We start from the raw sequence: 24,334 nt of genomic DNA, 5'->3' as shown, positions 1-24,334 counted from the left end.
GATGTCTATTTAACAGGCTAGAAGTGTGTGCCAAATGCACTGGAGAAAATGGATGTGGACTGTGTTGCAACTCAGTAAACTCCATTTTATTAAGCAGTGATGTATGATCGCATTTCTTGGAAACGATGAAATGATTTGTGAAAGATCGCTATTGAGATGCAGATTCAACAGGGAAATGAATTAAGGCTTGCAGGGACAACCTCGTTACTGTATCTCCATCATGATGGAGCATTACAATTTTAAAAATACTGGGAGTGCATGCAGAAAAGAAAAAAAATTAGTAATTCGAGGATTTAAAAATACTGGCGTATTCTTCAGACGTGGATCAACAATCTTCACATGTGGGGTACATTCAAAGTCATGATCATTACACAAATCCCCATAATTTGTTTTAATGAAATGTGAACTGTACACATTTTATTTCGAGGCTTCTTAAACTAAATATAAAAATATACATTCCAGAGTTAAAGCAGTCATCTGAGACGTCATTTTGAAATCCCAGATGATATTTTATGACCTTGAATGAAAACTAAATTGCTAGAAACCATTTGTCTTCTAAGACACATCTCACATCTCTTTCTAAAAACGAGCTTTTCGTTGAATTCGACATCAAATACTGAACGTGTGCTTGAAAAAAGTTCTTCATTTTTCTTCTGAAATTCACTTTGTCTTCTTGCCTTTTGGCCTTTTGGTCTTTAGTCCTGATTTGTTGGCCTCATCCTGTGAACCAAGAGGGGAGGATTAGAGAAAGAATGATTGTGTTACATTAGCACTCTATTTAATGGTGCCAGAGCTTTTTCCGTGCTTAATATCTGAGTGCTTCTTTACAGCTCATGATAAACTCTTTTGCCTAAAACTCCCGCTGTGTTTGCAAATGTGCAAATTGCAATGTACTGATTGACATGCACCATGCTGTTTTAATGTATTCCTGTAATTGCATCAAACAAAACATTGCCATCCTAAGTACTTTTAGGAAACATCCTCTGCTAATTATTAGTCTGGCAATCCAGACTGCCAACTTGTAGAGAACTCTGGAACCTCTGTTACATAGTACAGGGTGAACAAATGTTCACTGAGTCTGTCTTGATGCATCAATTTTGTCTGAGTTTGTTTTTCATATTGGCGTAGAGCTTTATACAGCAGGAAATTGCTTTGATACCATTTTAATAAGTGACTCATATACTGCAAAGTAACTGGCAGTGACCTGTTCCTCCTCAGGTGTGAGACTGATTCAGCTCTTTTTCCCCCTCTAAACTGTAGTCTCTTTTTCTCATAAATCAAATCCTATCCAGGTATTCAGAGACTTTATGCAATTTTGGATTTAGCTTTTGCAAAACTGATCTCACTCACCTTACCAAAAATGATTTTCTCCCATTCGATATTGTCTCATTGGTTGTTGGGTAAGTATGCTGACTTTTGTAAAGGCTGTACACTGTTAAGAAGGAGCCCTGGGACACTGATTTCAGGGACTGACTGTTTCCTCCTCAAAGAATAAAAAGTTCCAGATTTCCACCAACATATCTTCATAGACGAAATTAAATAAGTGTGCCTCAAGGGTTCGGGTCCTGTTTTTTAAATGTATTTTTTACATACACATCAACCCATCATTAAAGCTTGACTCATGAAATTCTTAACAGTTATCAGTTTAAGGGACGTTATGAGGCTGTAGCTGAGAAGACCTCCTCGTTTTCTCTCTTTATTGCTTTCCGGTGTCCGGTGTACACACGGCACAGAAAATAACCGGCTACTCTGAGGTTAATGTGACATTTTTTTTAAATTCATCATGTCTTTGAGATGAATCTGACTTAAACAATCCATCCTACCGCCAAGGGGACATTTGTGAAATTTCTCCATATTTAGTGAAATATAGTGCTGTGCAAAAATCGGCCCTCATTTCTTTACATTTTGCTAGGAAAATGCAAAATGGGTACAGTGATTTAAACATGTACAAAATTTGTTGCCACTGACGTTCAGTCGAGTTCTTCTATAATTTGGTGAATCTCAGCTTTTTCTTCCTTTTTCCTAAGAATAATTTCTTGTCAGCCACCCTGTCGATGATGAGACCTCAGCAAAGCATCTCTCAGGCCCTGTGTCAAGCCTTTGCTGGATTTCTTCCTATTTCGTAATGGCTTTCAGCTACTGCTCATCTGATTTAAAAAAAATAAAAGAAAATAAAAATCTTTTTTTAGGCCTGCCACTTTTATCCTCCGGTTTTCTTCAATTTTCTGAGGACACACAGCACACCATGCCAAATGATTCCCAAAGAATTATCAGGCTAACAGCTCTTTGGGAATCACTGTCTTTGTTAAATATGGCATTTGTTTTTATAGATTCAGTTAAAGAAACTGGAAAAATATGTGGTTTTGTGACAGGCTGCTAGCAACAAACCACCTAAAGATATCATTTAAAATTTTCTGTTATATATAAACACTCTTTAAACTGGTGTCTCTTTTATGTTTGAACAAATCATAGGTAGGTGAAACTAAAAACAAATGGTCAAACTCAAAAGAAAACTTTCAAAAACCTCAGGAAAGCCTTAAAACTATTTACTTACAGAAAAGTCTGGCTTCAAAACATAAAGGAGGCTCAATACTTGTTCCCTCCCGGGGCAGATGGCGGGTTGACTGGACCAGCGCAGACATGCTGGAGGACCGGATGCACTGTCTACACCAGCTCTCGCTTACCTTTACCCACCCCTGTTGCCTATCTTGTGTTTCTATGGTCTATTGACAATCATGTGCTTTTTGTGCTGGGGTATTTTTTCTGTTCTCAAACTGTTCTCCCATTAGGTGCTCAGTCTGAGTGGAGTTTTTTTTTTCTCCTCCTCTCACCTCATGTTATGTATTTTTGTTGTTTTTTCCTATCAGCCTACCTCTCTGACATGTCTTCCTAATGTGATGTTTGTGTAAAGTTTGGTCAGAAGGTTTCTTTGTAAGTGCGCATGCGCCATTAGCATGCTGCCTGCTGCAACCTATAATTTCCTTCGGGATTAATAAAGTATTCTGATTCTGATTGAATAATACTCAGGCACAGTGAAAAATAAGAATGTCATATATGAGCTCATGAGGTAATCACAAATTACACCTCAGTACGAGATATTGAGGAGGCTACAATGTTAAACTCAAGCTGATATATTTTTTTTAAATTCAATTTAAACAGAGCCAATTTTAAAAACAAGGATGAAACCTCCTTAAATGCATTCATGTCCCTCCCTTATATAGATGAGGGCTCCTCAAAGCTTTGGTAACTGAGTGTCAAGTTGGTGCTGCCTAATAGATACATTATTGGATTTAATGTATCTGTTTAGCAGCACAGTACAACCTGAACATAGATCATTATAATGACCTGGTGCTTAAGTTTCAGAGGGCACAGTTTGAAAGCAGCAGTGTATTACTAGTGTTAAAAAAATGTATGGTATGACATTACTTTCATGTCTCAAAGTGCAAGTGTTAATTTTAATTATATTTGCAATTGTCCGTTAAAATTGTTTTTTTAACTGTAAGTAAGATGACTTACATTTCGTCACACCAGCCAAATCTGGAAATATTAAAAAAAGCTTAGTATGTATGGACAAATTTCCCCAATGCTCCACTCCTGTGTCTTACTATAGAAATGGTCGAATGAAATACAGTACAAAGTGGTATAGTTTTCATGAATTCTGGCACTGGCCTGTGGGAGGACCCTTGTTCTAGATTTTTGTTAGATTTGAATGACTTAAGTTATTTGAATGTCATAAAAAATAGTTTTGAGTCATACTTCACATGTTCTAAAAATAAAGTGTTTGTTTTCAATCCAATCTAATCATCTTAAATTCTTATGCAAAGTTTTAGTAGACTTCATGAAATGGAGTGATTCTGCAGAGGTGTTAAGTTCTCCTTCCACAGGCAGCAAATTCTAATAAGTTGGAATAAAATAAAGTGCTGAGTTTTACAGTGAGTTGATGGGGTTTGGAAGAAGGACAAACTTTTAAAAATGTAGGTTTGCAGTACCTTTAATCTATCTGTTGCAGCCACTCAAAGGTCAATCATGTATCAATGGAATAACTTTGGAGAACACAAAGGCGACTTCAAAGCAGACTGGACCTAACTTCAGGCCGGTGAAAGCGTGTTTGATCTCCAGAACATGTTGCAACCAGACACTTTGTAATAAACTGACGTCTCACTGTAACTATACTGTGTAACAGTACAACCCCAGCATTCTGACTCTGCTTTGGATGCCAGAAAGGCAAAACCTCGCCTGCAGTCAATCTCTTTGTTTCCAGATAATTGGAGGAACACTGGGTGGTAAGTCAATTAAACTACAAGAAACCAGGTGGTCTCCTGCATCAGAAAACTGGCAGCAAAGTCAAATTTGACTGATGATGTGTCAGCAGAAGATGACAGAGCAATGTGTAAAAGGCTCAGAGTGTGTCTCACCGTAGAGGCAGTGTATCCCTCCTCCACCAGGATGTTACGAGCACAGTTGTTGATGTGTTTGAAGCGATCGGGACCTAACAAAATGCCCCCGAACCACCTAGACACGACCACCATGACATTACGCACGTCCAGGATCTGTTGTGAGAAATAAACGTGTAAAATGAGCTGGCTGAAAGCTTTGATAGCTGTTTTCAAACTGCATCAGATATATTTTACACTATATTTGATTTATAATAAACAGATGAATCTTCATGAAATGCATCTGACTAAGCTTCCAGTCTAAAGCCAATAACCTATAAATCTAAAATGGATGTATTTGTGGTGTAATTTCTTAGAGTTAGACAGAGATTTATTTTACGTTCAATTTCGTGTGTTCAATATGTGGTTTAAGGACACAGTTAACTTACATTAGGACAGAAACAGAAGGGCTTGATGTTCAATTAATTCATTAAATCACATAATTGAAATATTCTACTTAAACACAAATGAAATAAAAACTACAATAAAACTAAATATCATCTCAAAAAACTGAAATAAGACAGTTTTCTAAGCAATAAAATACCATAACAACAGAAACGTTTAAAAGACCATTCAGAAAAAGTACAATAAATCAACTGTCTACATCTACATGAATGGCATTGCACCCTGCAATGAACATATGGATAATTATCACCCTGCTGTGCTGGAACGTTCAACTATAAAAAGCATTTTGGCACCTTTTACATGATTGCTTTGATTTTCCTGTCAAAAACTGTCAAGTCCAGCTGCAGCAGGTAGCTTTTTGCAGCGCTACCTGCCTTGAACCAGTACCAAACTGCAGACATGAATTTGGCAAATGTGTGAAGTACTTGGCAGCCAACGAGTGCATTGTTCCCCTCGGGATTTGCCATAAACTAAAACCCCATAAAAAAGAGTGAATATTAGCCTTATTCAGTAAGTAATATTTAATTGTTCTCTCTCTACCAGTCTAATAACAGTTTTATGTTTACAGTTTGTTTACAGTTTGTCATCTTGATACCTCCAGATGGAAAAAGAAAAAAAAATGCTACAGCAGCTTTACAGGAGCAGCCAGAAACGTCAAAGATGCACTCTCATATCTCTAAAGTTTATTTGCAAATAAGATGTGTGTCATGTATTGATATATGGCTATGTCTTAATGTGATGACTTTTGAACCGGATGTGTGCAATATAACAAATGTGTAAATATATAAAACAGGAAAAGCCTTAAGATTGTTTTTCTTTTTAATTGAGACTGTTTCCCCATGTTCCTCTTCAAGTTCTGCAACTCTTAAGTTTGAGCGCACAAAGATTAAATTGAGATTAATGAAATTCCCAGTAAATGGCAAAAGGCATATTTTCCAAAACACCAGACTGTGGTCTTAAAATGAAGTGGAGAACTTTACTTTGCACTGCCACAAAAAGCAATCTGTCATTTGAAGGGACTCATCCACATCTGACTGCCAGCTCTATCAATAAGATCCCACTTTTATTCATCGCCACACACTTCCACATTCACTGCGAGCGTGCACACATTTAAATGAGGAAATGGGAAGAAAGCCTTATGAAGAGGAATGAGATTAGAGGAAAATAGATTTGGGAAAAGCTCTTCATGTAAATTGCTCACTATGCTGAGAGTGTTGCGAGTAGGAGATTAATCACTGTGTTGCTCAGAAAGATGGAGGACAGCAGATCCAGTTACAGGTCAGACAGTTACAGGAATTTACCTGATTTCTTAAATCTGCTCTCATGCCCGCGAGTTAGAAAAGAAATCTATAAAAGGCTGATAGCTTGAATCAATCTGGTTTTAGGATTAAAAGCACTGATTTTCCTTTATCATTCTCCCCATTTACTATTAGGAATATTAGAAGCAGTGGGTGGCTTCCATGCAGCGCCTGGAGACTGACCTCTGATGTGAGCCAGTCGTTGGTCAAGGACACAGTGACAGCAAAATTAGCCTAGCGTTGTTTGGATGAAAGAAACCGAAGAGGAGCTTTAAAGCTGCCCCTGCGCTCGGCCAAGGCTCTAACTCAGAACCATTTTCCCTAACTGAAGAATGATCTTTTTTTCCACTCTAAAAAATATTTCCTCTGCAGCTTAGCTTTTACTTGCACCTCGTAATATCTAGCATTATAGTTACTGGATTGGTTCTTACCTAGTGCTTTTCTACTACGTGAGCACACAAAGCACTTTGCACAGCAAGTCTCATTCACCTCCATTCATACATCACTTTGCATCAGATCAGCCTCCAGAGCCACATAGCACTTCTTTCCTCCCTTGTAAAATTGGATCTGTCACTATGAAGCACTCCTGTATCACTCACATTATTCTCTTGCTTATTTTCAATATAAATATATAGATTATTATATTGATTATAGCTACACTCTGTTGGTGTCAAGAAAGCTTTAGAATAGAAGAAATAAAGCTTAATGCGCTTCCTTGATAGCAAATATAGAACATATAATAACACAGATGCAGGTAAATTAGACTTTCTTTGAATTCTTTCAGCATTTAAAAGATAATTTAAAGCAAAGACTGGCTGAGCAAGTTTTTAAAGCGAACATATGAGCGCTTGATTCATCTGAATTCAGTGTAGCAGATCTCAGTTTCTGACATATCCACACCGATAATCCAATGCACCATTTCACAGTGATTTATCTCTCTAACAGGGCCACACTGGCAGCGGCGACTGCTGTCATCCTATGAATGAAAATGAACTTTGACACGAGTCATGGATTTCATCTGGAAAAGCTCTGACATGACGCAGCACCTAGGAGTAATGAGTAATGACACAACTACTACAAGTCACTGCTGAGCTTTGTGTTATAGGAAACTTTTTGTTTGGTCACAAACCTTTTACTGGCTTTCATTCAACGTTACAGGGAAACAAAAACTGTGTGGACAATAACACATTTTAGTGTGATGTGGGTGTGTGTGTGTGAATCATAGGGCCATCTGACAGTAAAACCCAGTGACAAGGGCTTCTTTGATATTTGAAATAAAAGGATTAATGACTGTGTGAAATTATTATAGTGGGACCATAGCTCCCAGTGGAGGAAACCTAAACACCATTTAAACATTAGAAGCGTGGTTTATACTACTGCAGCCACATCCCCACACAAAACAATCTCATTTCTGTTTTTCTCAGCAAGTACACTTCTCTGAATCGATGTTCGGCTCTGCCTTAGAGACCGGCAGCTTCAGTATTTCCACATCACATCATCTCAGTGTCTCAAAATCAACCCTGACAGGCTCAAAGAAATTCATTAGATAGCCTGTCTAATTTAAAAGAGACGCAGTTTTGACGCTCTGTTATGGACATTAGTCTGAATTTTATAAACGTCCTGAATTGATTTTCACTGGAGTTTTGAATACATATTCTTAAAGCTTTATGTGACACCGTCAGTCGATTACTTACTTAATCTATTAGAAGGGTTACTTTTCACAAAACTGAATTAATACTTCTTCCTCCCTATACAGTTGGCTGTGGTTTAAGGCCATAACTGGAAGGTCAGTGGTTCGATCCTGGGCTCCTCCATTCTGAATTTCAGTGTCCTGAATGCCAATGCCCTTGACACATTACTGTTTGTGTGTGTATGTGATAGGAGTACAGATTATACTTATATTAAACACTCACAGTATAAGGCACCTTTTTAATTTAGCTTTTACTTAGCGTTTATTTATTTTATGCTTATTTATTCTATCCTGTTATTCTATTATTAATTTAGACTTTACCTAATATTTATTGATTTTATTCTTATTCATTTTTTAATCTTCTTACTCTATTTATATTTATATTTATATTGTATCCTGTTCTTATTTATTTTATCATTTTACCCTGTATATATCCTATTGTGTCATATCTCCAGTGTTTCCTCAGAGGGCGCTCTCTGCACCGGGGCTGTGATCGACTGTGGCTGCTGGGTCTCTGGGGGTCCTCTCAGCCTGGCTGGGGGGCTCCTTGGCCTCCCTCCTGCTGTGTGCCCAGCCTGGAGGCTGCGGTCTGTGACCGGCTCCCGGTGCAGACGGCTCCCTGTTATAGTGTTTCCTCACTTGGCCCAGCCCAATTTTTACTCTTTAAGTGTGCTCGTGTGTGTGTGTGTGTGTGTGTGTGTGTGTGTGTGTGTGTGTGGGGGGGGGGGGGGGGGGGGATATGTGTGTATTCACATCATTTATGTTAATGAGAGTGTGGGGAGTGAGTTGGAGGGTGGGGTGGGCTGTTTTTAACTATGTAAAGCACTTTGTGCTACATTGTTTTTTGTATGAAAAGTGCTTTATAAATAAAGATTGATTGATTGATTGATTGAGTGGTAGGACTGAAAAGGTGTTAGAAAAAGTGCTATTAAAAGTATAAATGAAGTCACTTCAATAAAAAATGGCAGGTGTGCTATAAGAAACTGCAACAGAATTTAAAATAAGGCCTAGCATTCAGTGTATAAACATTTTTATACCAACAAGAGAGACTAGCATGCTCAATAAGCTGTGACATTTCTATAATCCTTATTGTCCATTAAGCTGAAAGGCATTAAAAAAACATTATCATTAAAATTAGGAGCATCCTGTTTCAGAATGATGCTGAAAATTGTTACTTTGAGGATTCACGGCTATAATATATATGTCAGTATGTCCTAAAAGCTCTCTGACAAAGTACAAACAGTACTGTTTATGATGCTAACCTCCATTATACCTCAAAATGCCTTATAATATGAAAATAAAGCTCTCTGCTTTCAGGAGTGCCGGCTTACTTGCTGTTATGAGAAGCAGAAATAGATGTAGAACCTTCATTTATTAGGCTAATTTCACAGTTTAGGTTAAAGTCAAATATCCTGCGATGTTCCCAGTCTGCTAAGGAATCTACCATAATGCACTGACCAACTCGTTTACACATGCATTCACTGTTGATGGCTCTACTGCATGTCATTAACTAATCTTTCTGATGTGTGGTTTTTTTTCTGTTTGTTGATCACGGTCTCTCTGTGCTTCTCTTTGTTCTCTTCTCTTTCTCTCACCACCCAACTGGTCACTGCAGATGCCTTACCCACCTTCTGCCAGAGATCTCTGCCTGTTAAAAGGGAGTATTCTTTTTCTCCACACCAATTTAAAGTGCCACTCGTACTGGATCGCTGGATCAGTCAGCTTCTCCTAGCAAGGTTGTAGCATTGTCTACCTTACAATATAAGGTGTGTCGTGAAAATTAAGATTATGTTTTGGCACTATATAAATAAATCATAAAATACATTAAAATACCCTCAAACCACTTAATGACATCAAATCTGTCTTTAGTTTCAGAACACCTCACCCAAAAATGCCCCCATTGTTTACTGATACAGAGGATATAGGTTACAATACCAGGACCTTGGAACTGGAGAAGCCAAATGTAATTCGGCCGTGTTTTTTATTCATATTATTCGCACTTATGCCTTTCCCGCTGTGACATGTTATTATTTTCAACAAAAAGGCCTAATCTGCTTTGGTGGTGTGACATAAACTGTCAAAACTGTCACAACAGCTACCCTCATTAAGAGTAACTTATTTTGAATGCCAGTAAACACGAAAAAAGTGTCAAGTTTCCAATTTATGCTGCAAAATATGATATTAATAAGTGGTGGTTATCACCACTACCATACTATATGTCTACAAGTGCGTGCATTACGTGAAAAACATTTAGGTTGATATTGTGGGAGTGTGCCTTACTGATAACAATCTTAATTGCAAAATCACAGCAGTTTCCATATTAAACTGTAAATGGTAGCACGTAATTTCATCCATCAAGGGACTGGTGCTGGGTATTAGCTTCAGCTATATGCAAGGCTATGTAGATCGGACACAACTGTCAGTGTCCTTTAGAAATAAACTAAATTATGCATACTGTGAAAATAAACAGGGCAGCACAGACTCCAATTAAGCAATGCAAAAGCCAAAGGAAAGCTCAAGGCAGCCAGCAGATTTAACAATGTGGCTGCAGTTACTGGGCGGACGCTTTTGTGCATTCGGCTTTGGCTAACTGACTAGTTCTTTGGGGATTTTTTACCTTTTTAACAAACATAACATGCAGTTTTGGTATGAAGCTGAAAGAGTTATCTGTTGGACCAAAGCCAGCATTTTTTTTTAATTAAATGATAACCTGCAGTAAATGGAGCAATCTCCCCCCCGCGGCTGTCTCGCCGTCATCTTCACAGTCCTGCAGGAAGCTGTGCTTGTCCTCGCAGTAAATCCTACAACAGACAGAATCACAACAGCTTGGTTTTAGGCGGGAGAGCATTAAGACGTTGTGGTTAGTGTGACACTGTGACACTTAAAGCCTCTTCACCGGAACATTTTTGTCAGTGGTCTAAATGTCACAATATCCTCCCCGTGAGTAATGACCACCCAGGCAGTGCACCAACGACGCAACATCGACCTCATTAGACGACACTTTAAAAAAAAAAAAACACCACACATCTCACACACAGGCAATGCCTGAGAAAACACAAACACACACTGAGAAAGGCCACACACACATACACACATCTTTTCACATTATGCACAGTACTGTCAGAAGCCGTCATTTTCTCTGGTGCTTTTTTGACCTTTAATTGCAGCAATGAGCCCTTTGGGGAAGACAGATCAGCCTTGAATCTTTACTTATCTCATGCTCTTCTCCACTGTGGGCGTAAACACATACAGACATATATACTTTATTTATATTAGATCCATTATATATTAAACTAAATAATGTATATTAATTTAATTTATTAGATTGAACCCCCTTTATTAGATGTTTCCTGTAGTGTCCTTTTAATCACAACTGATTCATTTCACATTTCTATACCCACACCTGGGATGTCTCTTTTAAGTTGGACCCTCACTTGCCATCCAAAAGCTTGAATTTTATTCTTTTCCCATTGAAGCTGTTTGGGTAATTGCCTTTTTGAATCAGCCAACCTTTCATAAGCTGCCATTCAATTCTCAGAGAAAAATTTGGTTGATACAATTTTAAATTCAGTGATTGCAAGACGTGCAGGCCCTGAAATAGCAAAGCAGGTCCACACTGTGGTACTCCGTCGTGATATTTTAGTTCAGATTAGTTTCAGCTGGTTTCCAGAATAGATTTTCCTGTTTCACTTTAGTTTTTATTGTTTGAAAATGTTTAATTTTACTGTAGTATTATCGTACGGATGCTATGTGTGAGGAGAATCAGTGAAGATATTACAATAAACACACAGAAGGATTTGAAAGCAGCTGGCTCACAGTCATGTAGATATCTCAGTCTTAATGAACACATTCATCGATCATTAATCAGGCAAGTTGTAGTAAAATTTTGCTACCCAGCTAACAAATATTTAAACTAAGGCTTTTCTAAGTTCACAAAGTCATTTCATTTAGTTTTTTTGATTTCGTTCTATTTGTCTGTCTCATCATAAGCTCATCATAAGCTTGTTGCTGAATTTCCCAACATTTTTGTGGTCTTCCTCTATTTAGAAAATTCTTATTCACTATTTTTCTTGCACAGATCTCTGAAGATGCTTTACTGTTACAATTGCTTTCTTTTACACCTCTTATAGGATTCCATATTGTGCTCCTGCTGTGATCAACTGCTAAGAAAAGCAGCAGTTTTTCATACTGTGGAATATAAAACTCACAGGGCATTAGAAATGCTTTCTCTATAATGTCACTTCTAAGGTTCAGAGAAATTCATGTTTAAGGCACGGTTTACATCACATCATCATTCTTTACATTTAGAGAAGGACAAGTCTACAAATCACACTCCCAATCTTATCTGATCTACTGGAACACTTGAGACTTTGCAGTCTTTAGCACAGTGGTTCATTATTTTTCCAACCCACACTCAAACAGTAACTGCTTGTCTGTTACTACTTCAGTGTGAATGTGTTTGTCTATAATTACAACTTAGATGAAGAGCAAACCACACATTTTGAATAATCAGTGTAGAAATCCAAGCATTACAAAGGGTTTATACATTTTTTTTAGCAACTGTATAAGCAATATGTGACATTACTAACCTGTATGCATAAATATTATGAGTGGCACTGGCAATCTTCTTGTTTTCGTACAGCTTCTCCAGGACCATTTTAACCTGTAACAAATAATGTGGGGAGTAATGAAATGTCACTCTCAGATGCATTTACACTGACTTTACTGCTGAAGCAAGGCATCTCCTTTTCAGCACTGTGTTAGCGGCAACCTGCTTTCATGCTAAAATCCTGATTGAAGGCATACTAAAACAGCAGTGATGTCCAAAAGAAGGTCAGACTAAAAATGATGCTGTATTTGTGCAGATGACAACTTGTCAAGTCAACATGCTGTCTAACACTGCTGACTAATGCACAAAGCAGCATTACTCAACTGTTTATGAAGCTAAATCACCTCATGTATTAATTAAACAGACACTGAAAGGCTCAAAATAAAACTGAGGCTTGACTACAGTGTGACAAAAATTGGTTTTAAATTCATGCCTCCCCTGCCTGTTCCATTTTTGTAGTGCTGTCACCGTCGTGTCACCTTCGAGTTAGTTACCAAATTTAGCCAGTTGGCTTCTGTGCTGGCAAAGGCTACAGCAACACTTCAAAAGTTACTCTAAAACAGTTAACACACTGTATGTAACAGACAGACGTAGCTTTCAGCTCTGAAAGATGATGGCATCATGCCTTAAACCTGCACTCCCTTTAATGACCAGAAGGGGGCAAAGGGGGGTCATTGCTTAAATAACACATTTAATCGATGACCTCTGTAAATGCTGTCGTAATGAGTTAATCACTAGTCTCAAATCTTCTTAAATACAACATTTCAGACATCATGGTCCGCATTAGTCTAAAAATTTCAGATAAAGCAGGGTGTGTTTTAAGGAAGGGCTACCTTGAAAGTTACAGGCTGCCACCATATGAGTGTACAGTGTCCCTCAGTTACCCAGTCAAATCCACCGTCACTGGTCACATCCATTTCCATAACACCAAAATGCAAAGAGTGAAAGCAGCACAACAGGTTCACCAACGGGTGACTTCATTATGGATACTGTGGGTTGATTACTGATATATTCATATATATATATTTATACAGGTCAAATGACCCTAGAGGACACAACTGCAGATAATCACAGTATACAGAAACAGTAAATAAGTTCAGATTAGATTTGTGCAATAGTTACTGCAGACTGGGAACTCTGTTGACTCTGGGACTTCATTGGCTCTAGCACTTTATATTGTGTGCAAGTGGTTTTATGGAGTCCTTAATGTTTTTTAATATCATATTTTCTCATATGCACCAACCGGGAGTCTCACTCCTGAATGCAATGACAATGAAAGCCCTTTTATCTTATGCCATTTAGTACTGACCAATTTAGAAGAACAAAAAAATAGGCTATACTGAAGTTGAAAAAAACTAATTACGTGCCCAATTTGTTTTTCTTTATATCTATAAATGAAATCAGTCACTTCCAGATCAGTATATAAAATTATGGAAATGATGTCCAGCTCTTCGTCTATTTGGTTTATGTCCTCTAAAGAGGACAGCTGTCTGCGTAAATATTTTTATACAAATTGCAATTCACAGCAGGTGGAAGCTTTTAAGATAAGCTGGTATGTTACCAGAGACTCAGAGAGTGAGATTAGCATGCAGGAAGGAACCAGATGATGTTTCAGATATAAATTATCTTCCACTCATCAAGTATTTCTGTTGAATTTTATATGAATTGTTGATTGCAGAGAGGATTCATCATTCATGAAAAAAACGAGGCACAAAATTCAAACTGTACACTGTTGGAGCTCCATCTTTTTATGCATATCATTTTTTATTATGCTCATTTCCATGCTGTACCTGTCTGGGAGTCACCACAGGCGCCAAATGGGGCTGGAAGGTACTGCGTCGGTCTGTGATCGGATTTCCATGTTTAATTGGAGGCAGCTCCTCATCTACAAGATAAAATATTATCCGTAATAAGACAGAGACTGATTTTGTCAGAAATGATGCCATCGTAGACTAAAATGTGCTTTTACCATTTGCCTGTTCCAGGAAGAGGTGCACATTTTCTGTATTCAGTCTGAGACTGCTGAGATCTGGAATGTCTTCATCATCATCAACATCCTTCTCAGCCGTCATGTTCACTTTTTCTGGTTCTTCCACTGAAGGAGGTAATATAAGAAATGTTATGTCATGTTAATAAGAAAGTTGATTTTTTTATGTCCCTGATGCCTGTAAAGGTCTTCAACGAGCTGTCTGTAGTCTCAGGGTGCCTGGCACTGAAATGACACCTACTGAGCAAATCATCCCCAAATTACCATTACATAACCTTAACATTGGCATGTGAATGCATGATAATGCTAATATAAGCTTCAACCAGAATACTGTAAACGTGACTAAGTAAAGTGCCATCGATAAAACAGGAAGGATGTGACTGCAAATTAATTACAACACATCTGACAACATCTAATAAACAAGCCAATGTCGAGAGATCAAACACCAAAAGCCGATCTAAAGGTGCTGACATTAGAACCCTGTTGTTATGGAAACAAAGGTGTGCCATGTGTGAGGACGGCCTTCATCAGCTGATAATCTATATACATATAGATCATGTCTTATACGCGGTCTTTCAACACAATCATAAATAAATGTTCCATAGCAGTTAATAAAATCTGCTCTTTGAAAAGTCTGCCAGCATTAATATTTAAGTATCCTCCAACAAAAGTTGGGATTTTAGAGAATAAGCTTTGTTACCTGTCTATATTTTTGTAAATCCCATGAAAATATCAAACCAGCGATGCATTAATAATAACCATGGCGAGCCAGATGGGTTGTTAAGCAAAATCAATTGGAAAGCCTTTGGAAAAGGGCATGCTCTTGTTAAAAATACCAGGGAAGATGTTTCTGTTCTTCCACACCAATCTGATTAATAAACCATAAGATGTATCTATAAGAAGCATGTAGCTTTTAGGCCTGAAACATGTACAAATGTACAAGTGCTTGAAACTTGTATTTATTATAAATGAGCTGTATGACGCATCACCTCTAATTGCAAAAAGAAGAAGTCAGGCAGCACAATAAAGCCCTCTTGGTCAGTTTTTCATAGATTCATTTGCCCGTTGCATCTGAATTTCAAACACCAAGGTGTCGGTGGCCAAAGCTGTCGTCCCAAGGTACAGTGGCCATGCCTTTCTTTTGTATACAGTCTATGCTTCAGACTCAGGTCATTCTCAAATGCACGACCATGTCATCTAGTGTAAGTGCAGCTGAATTCTCTGAGCACATGTGTGTTTTTCACACACTGTGAATTTTCCATTAGCGTGAGAGCACCTACATGTAAAAAAGCTGCAGTCCAAGGACTTTCAAGCATTAGTAGTCAGGTAACGATGTCTCTTATAGGTTCTTTATTCTTCAGCACACAGAACTGACAAAATAAAAACCATTAGGCAGATATTTATGTAGTTAGACCCGTTATCACTCTATGATAATTAATTGTAAGCTGCACATGGAGATAAATATAGATTGTTGAATGATAATAAACTGAACTAATTACTTAAAGCATTAAAATACATATGTCTATGCTACAAATCATCACAATTAATTATTTCTAAGCCTAAATAGCCTTAAGACTAAAAACATTACAAGCTTATAATTATACATTTAAATTAATTTCAAAATTTGACTTGAAAATGTTCCTTCAGTTATTGATATAATGACCTACATCTTCCTGCAGTTATCCATTTAAAGAGGTTAGTGGTAGTAAAGTAGCTGCTCTTGTTCATTTTCTTTTACCACTCAGCTGATGCTAAACTCAGCAATGCCAAATAAGTCTGAACTTCTCTACTTTGTTTTTTTCCATCCACTAGTATTTATCTTAGAAGTTATTTTTAACTCAAAAAAATGACAGAACTCTGTGTGTTTGCTGGGCACTATATTCAGCTGTGGATTAGCACATTTTGTTTAGGTGTTCTTGAGTATTCTGTACGCATGAACTACTTAAAACAGACAGTGGAACATGTCACCAAGTGCGATAGTGTGACTCACTCTAGTATTTGTAAGAGTATATCAGCTACAATTCATTGCCTTGGAGAAAATATGCAAATGCAAAATTGTCATAAAAAGCACGTACCTTTAAAGGGAACTAAAAAAACAACCTTGTCAACAACAGGGGTCTGTGGCACAGAGGATTTGCTGCAGCAGGCTTGGCATACACAATACTTTTTAGTAGAATTAATCCATCGTTGCTTGTGTGTGTGTGTGTGTGTGTGTGTGTGTGTGTGTGTGTGTGTGTGTGTGTGTGTGTGTGTGTCTTTTCCTAATAGGATTTGATAAAAAGGCAAATAAAGACTTTAATATGTGTGTTTGTGTGTGTAGTAGAAGTATATTTTTCAGGGAAATAAAAGCTAACAAATCTTAGAGGACCAGAATAAAGAGAAGAAATGGCAAAGTTGAGCTGCTCATGGATCTAGCATGTTTTACGCTAATAAAGGTTCACAATATTTATTCTATGCCTGCACACAGCACAAACAGGACAGAAGCACACACACAAAATTACAAATCATTAAAATGTTCTATATTTAGATGAATAAATTCTGTTTTTCTACCTTTTTTCCTCCTGTGCGATCTAATGAATCCAAACTTCATCATCAGAAACAATATTCTGTCTGTACTTTTCATGTCTTTTCTCATGTTTACCCACTTTTCATTTCCTTTTCTGTGAAGTGTACATCTTCAGACTCATCATCCCCCTCTTCCTCTTGCACACAATGTCCCTGTCTTTTGAATGAATGAGCTGTCAATCCCGCTCCTGAGCTGAAGTGCTGTGACCAGTTATACTTATTACCACATGAATTGCAGAAAGGGGAATTATGACACGCAACAATGGGGAGGACAGTTAATATTTTTCAAGCTTGTTGCTCAAAAGAGACCGTCTGCCTCAATAATAGATGCTGCTCAGCGCTAGATAATTGAGACAGACAAGAAAGCCCCCTTCTGAAAATCTGATTCGGTGTGACACTTGTAGAGAATCTTTAATTTGAGTACCTTTATGTCTTTTTACACTTCAAAAGACTCTGCCGGGGTAACCAAAGGTATTACACTGATATCGATCTCAATTCAGCGCAGTCACTCAGAGTCTTGAGGAGTTTTTAATGCCCCTACAGGCCTCATCTTATCACAGCTTTAGACCGCACTACAGTTGTCTTAGGAACGGAGGAGTGTTCTAACAAAAAAGAAGAAGCATCAAGTGGGTAAGTGGGTTCATCCATTAACTGACCTGCTGGTAATCAGTGGTCTAGATCCCGTCCAATGTGTGGATTATCGTGTAAACAAGTCCTTGGAAAGACTGAAACTGACATTTTTCTAAACCCACTGCCAAAAAGTTTGTCCAAAGAAAAGGTCAAATGAACTGCCTCATTGACTGTCACCCACTTGCTCTAACCCCACTATAAATAAATGCTTTGAGAGACTCATCCTTGTTCGCATTAAGGCAGCCATCCCTGCTGACCTCGACTCACGCCAGTTTGCATATCAAGAAAAATGATAAACATAGGATGCAGTCATCACAGCTCTCCACACAGCTCTTACACAGTTTGTGGGTTTCAACTCGGCTGTAAATATAGTTATCCATCACAAACTAGTTCACAAACCTAAGCTTAGGCTGTTAGTAGTGCATGTGTTCACTGGACACCCTGAGCACCCAGAATGTCAGGATGGATGATACTCTTATCCTGAACACTGGCACATCACAGGGGTGGGTTCTCAGCCCCCTCTTCTACTCGCTGTTCACTCCTGACTGCTCTCCCATTGACACATAAAATTTGATGATGATACCACCATCTGATATATGACTGTGATGAAAAAGCCTGCAGGGAGGAGGTCAGGCATCTCACACACTGATATTATCCCAATAATCTGGACTTAAACACAAGAAAAAATAGCAGGGAAATCAAAGTGGACTTCTGAAACACACTGATCACTCTGCCCTTTACCACACAAAGAAGAAATAGAGAGGTTAGCAAGCTTTAAGTTCCTTTATGTTTGCATCTCGGCCAACCTCACCGGGACCACAGACATCTCCCATCAGGTGGGGAAGGCCCAACAGAGGTTTTACTTCTTGGGGAAGTTAAAGCACGCTCACCTGACCTACTGTTGCACAGTGTGGTTCGTCAGCTGCATAGAAGAGAACAGAAAGGCTTTGCGACAGGTGGTGAGGGTGGCAGAATGTGTTATCGGTGCCACTCTACCCTCCCTCTGTGACACTGGTTGACTCCAAAGAAAAGCCTTTTGTTTTATAATGTACCACACCCAAACCAGACTTCACCTGTTCTTCCCTCTGCTCTATGGGAAGAGATTCAGATCAATCAGGACCAAAATCAGCACCTTAAAAAAACTCTTTCTTATTCAGTAAGAATAGACTGTCCTCTAATATCTGGAAATTTAGTTTTAAGCATCTTACTCGTATCTCTTGCACCGTGCAGTGTTATTCTGTATGTGCTACCTCACTGTGTTTATCTTTATTTCTATTTATTTTATGTTTATACTGCAGGCTGTTTGTCTTTTGTTGTGAAAGAGCTTTAGAGCCGCTGAGTGGTTTTTCATTGTTTTGTGAACAATGACAATAAAGATCTATTCTATTCTATTCTGTTCTAATTTATCAGTCGCAGCCACCACTTGACAGATTAATAACACAGTGAGCTACTTTCAGCTACTTTCACTTATTCATGTGGTGGCTCCACATGTTTGATTTGGCAGTTTGTACCCTTCCTGACATGACTTTTCCTGTGAATGTGTAAACCACTACACTATGTAGACAACTAGTCAATGAGATAACACAAAAAAGCCAAGAAAAAAAAGGAGTACAGTTCTGTCAAGGATAGATACATGCAAGTATAAAATAAGAAATTTAAGCTTAAAATGTGATATTTCAAAGTCAATTTATCCGACATGTCTCACCAAAAATAACCTACAAAACCCATATGCTGTAAAAAAGCAATAAATGATACAGCTTGTTTGGGTGAAGCAGCCCAGGAGGGTCATTTAACTCTATAATCCAGCACATGGAGTGTCGTTTTTACACCTTTAACTTCATCAGTTTGTATATAGAGACTGTTAAGCCTCAGTCCTTTAATATGTATTCAGGAATCACGTGCAAGTTTACAGGAGACAGTGCATACACACAGACTGTAAATAAAAGATTGACATAGCCGCTGTAATGCCACCGGTGGGTAAGGCCCTAATTACACCGTCCTACAGACTGGCAGGTGACCCCTGTCAACCAAATATTGGCCCCTGTCAACCAAAGCAATGACAAGGAGGCTTCTGGGGCAGCACCCTCTCATTTCCAGCAATAACTTGCCAACCAGTTAGAGAATGCACATTGCTCTCTGTAGTTGCCAGCAGGTCAAGAGGCTTGTGTGACTGAGGCCTTAGTGGTTATTTTACTTTGTTGTATTTTGCTTGTTTGTTTTTTTCTAACATATGTGAACACAGTTTAATGATATGTTAACTGGTGAGTTATTAGCTGAAGCTAAAGCATTCTCAAACTTGGGTGTCGCCGTCACCCGCTCACCCAGCAGGGTGACAACAATAAATGGTAAATGGTAAATGGTAAATGGCCTGCATTTATATAGCGCCTTACTAGTCCCTAAGGACCCCAAAGCGCTTTACATATCCAGTCATCCACCCATTCACGCACACATTCACACACTGGTGATGGCAAGCTACATTGTAGCCACAGCCACCCTGGGGCGCACTGACAGAGGCGAGGCTGCCGGACACTGGCGCCACCGGGCCCTCTGACAATACCCCAGTGTTTTACAGCTAAGGGATACAAACGAAACCAAAACAACACATACTCACAGAAAGACACTATAAACTGAACAGCTGACTCCTTAGCATCTTTTAGTAAAACCAGACAAGAACGTGAAGAAACCCCTGTAACCTAAAGTGGCCACACCCTTAATTCTGCATAACTTAACATAGTTCCCATGGATGAATTATATAAAAACTAACCAAAGTGCATTCACTATCAAGGTGGAAATGATTTACTTTTTGAATAGAATAGAATAGAATAGAATAGAATAGAATTCAACTTTAACAACTTCAACAACTAATTTTTGTACCAGGGTGTAAATATAATTATTTTGAGAGTTTGAGACTAAAATGTCTACAGTTACAACTCTATGAATTCAACGAAGCACTTCTGGAGAGGTCAAGACTGAGGTGGTCTGTCAGGTCTTATTCCGAGTCATTAAAAATGGCCATAAAGTGGGACCTCAAGTGGGAATTTCCTTTTTTCACACCTCACCTGTTTCTGAGTTCTGGGACTTCTCAACGAGGAAATCTCTAACTTTTTCTACCCACAGGTAGAGGATGCTCTCCCCCGCGTGCTCCCTATAAAAATGAAATATTTTTATGTGAGGGTGGGTGAAATAAGAGGCATGTAAACTACAGTGATATTAAATCATGGAAAACAATGACAATGAAAGCTTTTGATGTGGCTAATATCCCTATACGGTATCTCTTCATGAAGTCAAAAATTATGAAAGGCACTCACACATAGATGTCTTCCAGGCTGTTTGCCAATTTGGCCCTCTCAGGGCCTCGCAACCACACTGCACTACAACAGCCGAGAACAAACACGGGGTTATTGAGTAGGAGTAGGAGTGGGCCGTTGAGTGCGATGCTGTTCTTTCAAATCATCAGAGCTCTTCCATATTAAATTTGAAAGGCAAATCAGACTTACTTGATCTGGTATATGGGCGGAGCTGCGCTTGGATAATCAGGTGGGAGAATTATCTGATCAATAAAGGGGGAAAAAAATCAGAACAGCATTACAAACAAAAATGCATAATGGACACTAATATGCAATTTTCTGCACCTGCAAACACGCCGTCAGTTTTGGCTCCTCCAAGTCGGCGGATATTTTAATGCAAAATATCCTGGATGCTTCATCAATCACACACCATTCATCACCATAGATAGAAGACAAAGCCTCAACCTCTTCAATCTAAGAGAGAACAAAGAACAACAAAGCAATTAGATTAATCATATCAGACTCGGTGGTGATTGTTTGGACCATGGATGCACAGAAAGCTTCACTCACTTTATTTAATCCGTGTGTAACTGACATTTAATTTGATTCACAGAGGTACTTCAAAAAAGCATTAATTACCCCTTGAGTAGAGGCAGTAAAGTGTTTAAATACCTGGGGTCAACCTTCCAAAGCAACAGATAGTGCACAAGAGAGGTGAAGCACAGAGTGCAGGCAGGGTGGAGTGGGTGGAGATGAGTGTGGTCTTGGTACTGACAAAAAGACAGGAGGCTGTGTCAGAGATGCTAGCTGAAGATGCCAAAATTAGAAATGAGTACATGAGCACCTCAGGTCAAACAGTTTGGAGCCAAACTAAGAGAGGAAAGGCTGAGGTGGTTTTCGACATGTGCAGAGGAGGGATAGTGCATATACTGGACAAAGGATGCTGCAGATGGAGCTGCCAGGCAGGAAAAAAGAGAAAGACCTCAGAGAAGGTTCAAGGATGTCGTGAATGAGGACATACAGAGAGTTCATTAATCACTGTGGTGGAACTTACCAAGTGAAAGGGGCAAAGATGAAGTGTATTTAATAAGAATATTCAAATTAATGTTTTTGTTTTTACACTCTTCTGGACTAACTTTGGAATAACCTTGGGACCTGGAGCAGCTCCTCAGCTTGGCCTCGGCCATAAATTAGCTGTTGCAGCTCTCATGCCACTCTGCGTACGTCAGTTTCTTTTTGACAGGCAAAGAAGACTTGAACATCAGAGGTGCAGAGCTGTATGTCTGAGATGATAATAGCAGGAGAATTCTTGATCATACATAGACAAGACTAAACCAAGGGTGAGCAGTTAATTTTTCCAAGGGGCAACATGGGAAATTGGGCTGTTGCAAAAAAGTTGAACTCAATTCACTTCAATGTTAATTTTTATCTCTTTGTAAATGCTACTGGTAAGAGTAAATATTACAATTAGGCCCTAATTGTGTACACTTGGGAAATTGAATTGGCCAGCCCGGCTGTAAACTGAGTCCTTAGAGCTGTTTTAAGAAGGCCATTGTCTCACTGGGATTACTTGTACTTAGATTGATCTCAATAATTAAAACTTATTGGCCTTTCTTAATATGAGCAGCTGTTATTGTAACAGTATCTACACTCAGCAGCCATTTTATTAGTTACACCTTGCTAGTTTCAAGCCCTTTGCTTTCATAACTGTGTTAAGTCTTTGGGAAATAGATTTAAACAAGGTGCTGGAAATATTCTTCAGAGATTTTAGTGTGTATTGACATGACAGCATCACACAGTTCCACCTGCACATCCAACCAACTCTCCTGTTCTAGCACATCATAAAGCATGTGGATACTATTGGATGAGATGTGGTGACTCTGAAGGCTATTTGATTTTGTGACGTTGTGAGGTTCAAGAAACCAGTTTGAGATGATTTGTGAAATGGTGCGTTATCCTGCTGAAAGCAGCTGTTAGAAGATGGGTACACTGTGGTCATAAAGGGGTTATAACATTTAAATGATGCTCAATTGGCACTAAGGGGCCCAAAGTGTGCCTAGTAAATCTCACTTACACCATTATACCACCACCACCCTGAACTGTGATATATGGCAGGAGGGATCCAGGCTTTTATTCTGACCCCACCAGCCGAATGTTGCAGGGTTGGTGTGTTGCACATTTAGAGATGTTCTTCTGCATTACTCGGTTTTAATGAGCGGTTATTTGAGTTACATTCCTATCAGCTGTAAGCAGCTTGGCCATTCACCTCTGACCTCTGGCATCACAAGGGACGTTCACACAGAGAGAACAGGATATTTTCTCATTTTTAGACCATCTTCTGTAAACCCTAGCAGTGGTTGTGTGAGAAAATCCCAGCAGATCAGCAGTTACTGAACTGCTCAGAGCAGACCATCTGGCACCAACAACCTTGCCACATTCAAAGTCACTCAAATCACCTTTTTTCCCCATTTTGATGCTCAGGTTGAACTTTAGCAAGTCATCTTGACCATGTCTAAATACCTAATTAAAATGAATTTCTGCCATGTGATTGGCTGATTAAATATTTGCGTTAAGTAGTCATTAAATAGGTGTACCTAATGAAATAAGACAAGTATCAATATGTCCCCTTAGAATATGTGAAGAAAAGCAATGGGACAAATCTGAGCTGTAAACTGAATGACAACACACACACACACACACACATTGTGAGATTACAGTTAGTGATCTCAAGACAGTATATGTCATTATTTTCTTTATGATTCCCAACTTAGATGCCAATGTTTACTTTCCCTGAATATAAAGACAGTGGGTACACAACTGTATAGCAACAAAAATTAAATTATGTATGCCTGCGATGGTGTTCACTTTTTTCCCTTTTTTTCTGCTGTTTTGACACTTTGCGTTGATGTGTGGCCTCTGTGCACCCTGCTGCACCTGCTGCGCTTCAAACATCACTTCCAAAAGTGTTAATGAATCCAGACACCTTGGGAACAACCTTCAGTATATGTGTGTGTCTGTGTATGTATGTTTATTCAAGTTTTTTATGTGCTGCTCATGTATATTCATTTTTATCTTAAATAACGCAGCAGGGCTTGTTCAACCTGTCAGCTCTACATCTACCGCATTTTCTTACGTGCTCTCACCAGGCCAGTTGAAAATATTACAACAAACAAGACATTTCGCACAAACTGACAGGATTGCCTAACTTTTTCTGAGGATTAAAAAAGGAAGTACTTTGTGCTTACTTGAGTCTGAAGATCCTCATCATCCCCCGGAGTTATGATATCCGCCATTTATTCTTCTCATGACTAAGTGTCACCTATATTAAATGTGTTGATTATTCAGTAAACCACAAAACTCATAAGACACACGTACATGAGTTATGTGTTGACGCCCAGCTCTGAGAAACTACTTCCTGGTCAAAGCAGTT

The 24,334-nt window shown here is 38.7% G+C and overlaps 1 protein-coding gene across 1 annotated transcript; it reads right to left on the bottom strand.

Annotated features, from left to right (window-relative positions):
- Nucleotides 1–64: 64 nt before the first annotated feature.
- On the bottom strand, nucleotides 65–24,327 carry impact (impact RWD domain protein). The gene is made up of 11 exons (XM_004557167.4): nucleotides 24,150–24,327; nucleotides 21,250–21,378; nucleotides 21,115–21,167; nucleotides 20,926–20,988; nucleotides 20,677–20,762; nucleotides 14,405–14,530; nucleotides 14,226–14,320; nucleotides 12,416–12,489; nucleotides 10,537–10,627; nucleotides 4,416–4,550; nucleotides 65–720 (listed from the first exon to the last, which is right to left on the bottom strand). The coding sequence occupies exons 1-11, from the start codon at nucleotides 24,195–24,197 to the stop codon at nucleotides 661–663; spliced, it is 960 nt and encodes a 319-aa protein (XP_004557224.1). The 5' UTR covers nucleotides 24,198–24,327; the 3' UTR covers nucleotides 65–660.
- Nucleotides 24,328–24,334: the final 7 nt, after the last annotated feature.

The sequence above is a fragment of the Maylandia zebra genome, linkage group LG23 (assembly GCF_041146795.1).
Source record: "Maylandia zebra isolate NMK-2024a linkage group LG23, Mzebra_GT3a, whole genome shotgun sequence".
Taxonomy (NCBI): Eukaryota; Metazoa; Chordata; class Actinopteri; order Cichliformes; family Cichlidae; genus Maylandia; species Maylandia zebra.
This window is presented reverse-complemented; position numbering and strand designations above follow the sequence as displayed.